The sequence below is a fragment of the Tupaia chinensis genome, unplaced genomic scaffold (genome assembly GCF_000334495.1).
Source record: "Tupaia chinensis unplaced genomic scaffold, TupChi_1.0 Scaffold000605_1, whole genome shotgun sequence".
Taxonomy (NCBI): domain Eukaryota; kingdom Metazoa; phylum Chordata; class Mammalia; order Scandentia; family Tupaiidae; genus Tupaia; species Tupaia belangeri.
This window is the reverse complement of record NW_006160123.1, coordinates 798,299-801,932: the sequence shown is the minus strand read 5'-3', so window position 1 is coordinate 801,932 and position 3,634 is coordinate 798,299. Positions and strand designations below refer to the sequence as shown.

Below are 3,634 nucleotides of genomic sequence, written 5' to 3'. Positions count from 1 at the left end.
TTTTTTTTTTTGAGAGGTTTTTGCTATAGGGTGCGTGCGCTCGCCAGAGAGATAGAGAGAGATGGAGAGACAGAAAGCGAGAAATCACCCCCCAGGGGGGATGGCCACACCGCAGTCCAGGACTCGAACTGCAGCCGACTACATGGGAGTCCAGCGACATAGCCATTGCACTAACTGCTGGGCCCCCAACCAGCTTTCTAATAAAGGTTGGTGCCATTTCTTTCTGTTCTGCTCGACTGTAATCAGCTCTTGCTTTGTTCTATAACATTTTGGAACTATTAAGTTTCCAATGGTAGTGATCTGTGTAGGGGACAAATAGTATCTCACTTTCATTTAGTGTCACTTCCTCTACCAAGAGGTCAAGTTCTGAGCCTTTTTTTTTGGCTGCTTTATGCCATATAGTCCCAGTTGAATCCCCAGGAAAAGGTGAACTTTAAAAGAAATTAGGTAATATTCAATAGATTTGAATTGAAAAGTTTGCTTGATTTTTCTTCTTTTTTTTTTTTACTCATACCAGTCATCTTTTATTGGATGTGAATTCTTGACTGGGATAAGAAAGAACTCAACAAGTTCCTTTGGAGGGGTGCTAAGCCAAGTGGATGAAGGTCTGGTTCAGTGTATGACCTCCACGCTGGTCCTCTTCAGTGGTATTTGCGTCACTGCTTGTGTTTGAGTTCCTTATAAGAAAGGCAGTAGCTGAAGAGCACATAAGCGGCCAGCACCATAGAAACCCCAGCAACACCCCCTTTCTTCATGTTGACATACTTGTTGTAATACCGGTAGTAACCTCTCTGAAATGCTCCAGCAATGCCTTTAGGGGTAAAATCCTGCATCAGTATCCAGCTTGGCAGCTCCTCAAGTTTGACATCCATGAGTTTCTTTTCCTTCACTGGTATGACTGACGCCATCTTGGAGTCCTGGTCTGATTTTTCTTCTTCTTTTAACATTTATTTCTTCCATGAGTGAGGGAGACAGCACCACTATCAAGGTTTTGATGCCTTGCTCTACCTCCAGCCAGTCTCTGATTGTGGATACACATGCCTGGTGTACTCAGAAGGTCTTTGTACATAAATGTGGAAACTTCCCAAGGGGTCAGTCTCAGAGTGTTGTGTTTTTTCATTGGGCCATTGTTCAGCCTTCTACATTAAAGATCTTGGTTCTCATTCTGTTGAGTCATCAGGAAAGTTATGACACATTTTTGCACAGAAAGATAAGTCATGCTTTTCCAATGACCCAATAATTTAAGAGGATGTAAGGAATGTGTTTAGGAAGTATGTTCTTAGGGTCTCAACAGAGAGGACTGCAGTCATTTTCCACCAATATCCATGCTGAAAATTCCAGAGACAATGAGACATGATACGTGTTATGTATCAGACCAACGTACTCTCTAGGGTTTCCAAGCCTGATTTCTAAGATGTAGTTAAGAGCTCAGGCTTTGTGGCTAGGCAAATACAGGTTTTAATTCCAGCTTTGTCACTGCTAGCTGTGTGACCTTGGACGAGTTACATAATTTCTGTTTTAGACCTCCATCTGTAAAATGAGGTTATGTTAAAAAGCTATGAGAAGAGGGTATTTTAGAAGGACAGCACAAGGTGAAGCACAATATGTGGTACACATAATACAGATGGTCTCTGATCTGGAATGTTTGACTCAGCCAATTGTCAACACTTTACGGTAAAATAAGCTTTGTGTTAGATGATTTTTGCCCAACTGCTGGCTAATGAAAGTGTTCAGAGCACGTTTAAGGTACTAGGCAAAGCTATAATGTTCAGTAGGTTAAATCTATTAAATATATTTTCTTTTGATTTAACAATGTATTTATCCAGTCATAACCTGTTTTAAGTTGAGAGGCAGGTGTACAGTTCCTTTGTATGGAGTGTGTTCAATAAGTGGTGACTATTAGTTGTTCCAGGACCAAATTATTTTTTCCATTCATTTTAATTTGACCAGAGAGAAAGCCACCAGGTCTAGTACTTGAACTGCAGTTGGCCGTGTGAGAGTGTCCAGCACTTTAATGACCATGCCACTTGCTCGCCCCCTACAGGGCCAAATTCTAACACTCAAGGAAAACATGCCAGCTAGAGTAGAGTCCCTGGCCACCAGGCCACCAGTACTGGTCTGTGGGCTGTTAGGAATGAGGCCACACAGCAGGAGGTAAGCAGCCCCCAGCAAGTGAAATTTCATCCGTATATACAACTGCTCCCAGATGCTCCCCCTGCTCACCTTATTGCCTGAGCTCTGCTCTTGTCAGACATAGGAGCTCTCAGATGGGACCATCTAGTTGCAGGAAAATAAGCTCAGGGCTTCCACTGATTTCTGCATTATGCCAAGTTGCATACTTATTTCATTATATACTACATTGCATAATAATAGAAATAAAATGCACAATAAATATAATGCATTTAAATCATCCCAAAACCATCCCCCTCACTCCGTGTCCATAGAAAAATTGTCATTTTCCACAAAATCCGTCCCTGGTGCCAAAAAGTTTGGGAACCACTGAGCTAGAAGACTGCTTGATCTGACTCTTCCAGCTATTTATAGAGATAGACTCTCCACTTAGGGGGACAGCAGTAGGGAAACATTTTGTTGCACTTGAACTGATCTAACTTCTCTTTTCTCTATTTAAAAATTAAACCAAAAAAGCCAGTGTTTCTTCTTAGATTGATTTTGGTCTTGTTTCTAGGGAGACCAAAGAAGGGGGAAGAATTATCGTGGAAGTGGATGGCAAGGTGGCAAAAATCAAGAATTTAAAGGTAAGTCCAAAATTGTTTTCTTTCCACTGAGGAACTAATATTACAGGGGCTTCTAAGGTGAAGGGGTGTATATGAATATGTTTAGCATTGAGGAGTGGTGGAGGGAAGAGTAAATATGGAGAATTATGGGAAGAGAAGAGTTCCAGCCATTCATAAAGTAAACACATAAATGAAGAAGGACGTGCAGGGGATGTAGCTGTTGCAGTCTGAGTTCTATCAGGTAGATTGCAGCTGGTTTGGAAACTGGTTAGTAGGTGCATTGAAAGTAAACACAGGGGATGCTATGAAAACCATGGTTAGCTTAAATCATGCTGGGGCAATCCAAGTGTCTATTTAACTCACCTGACTTTGTCACAGGCCTCTCAATTGATATCATTTCATCTAGAGGAATTATTAAGGATTTTTTGTATGCACCTGCTGATACAGAATTCATTTTGGTTGTAATGAGGTCCATGTAACAGCCCTCATATCCCAGAAGGGAGTGGGTCACTAGCCTAGGTCTTGTTACAAATTGTCTTTCACAGATCTGACTGAACCTTGAGTCACAATTAGATACAGGGGACGTACTTTCTCACCTCACACCGACTCCTAGTGCTAGTTTCCTCTATCCTGTTTCTCTGTTTACCAGGCTAGCAGAAGATGGAAGATATTCTTCCTTTCTGGGTCTTGGGGAGGGCAGAGATACTGAGGAAGCTGCCTGTATGACTCCTGCTGTGGTCAGGCTGCAGGTGGTATTCAGCATTCCTGAGTTAAGGAAACTGACTAGCAACAGGGAGGGTTATTTGGACCCTGGTCTGGCACCTATGCCCACTCCATGTTACTTCTGTGATGTGATCTGTTTTCTTTTGTCAGTAGCTCTCTGCTAAAAGAGAACAAGA

General features: G+C 42.0%; 1 protein-coding gene and 1 pseudogene across 1 annotated transcript in view; one reads left to right on the top strand and one right to left on the bottom strand.

Moving 5' to 3' along the window:
* STARD9 (StAR related lipid transfer domain containing 9) overlaps nucleotides 1-3,634 on the top strand; it is a 119,158-nt gene that overhangs the window by 2,943 nt on the left and 112,581 nt on the right. The window contains exon 2 of the mRNA XM_027775789.1: nucleotides 2,687-2,756. Within this exon, the coding sequence (XP_027631590.1) occupies nucleotides 2,687-2,756 (70 nt within the window). The remainder of the gene's footprint in view (nucleotides 1-2,686; nucleotides 2,757-3,634) is intronic.
* LOC106736005 (ATP synthase subunit f, mitochondrial pseudogene) lies at nucleotides 652-908 on the bottom strand (annotated as a pseudogene).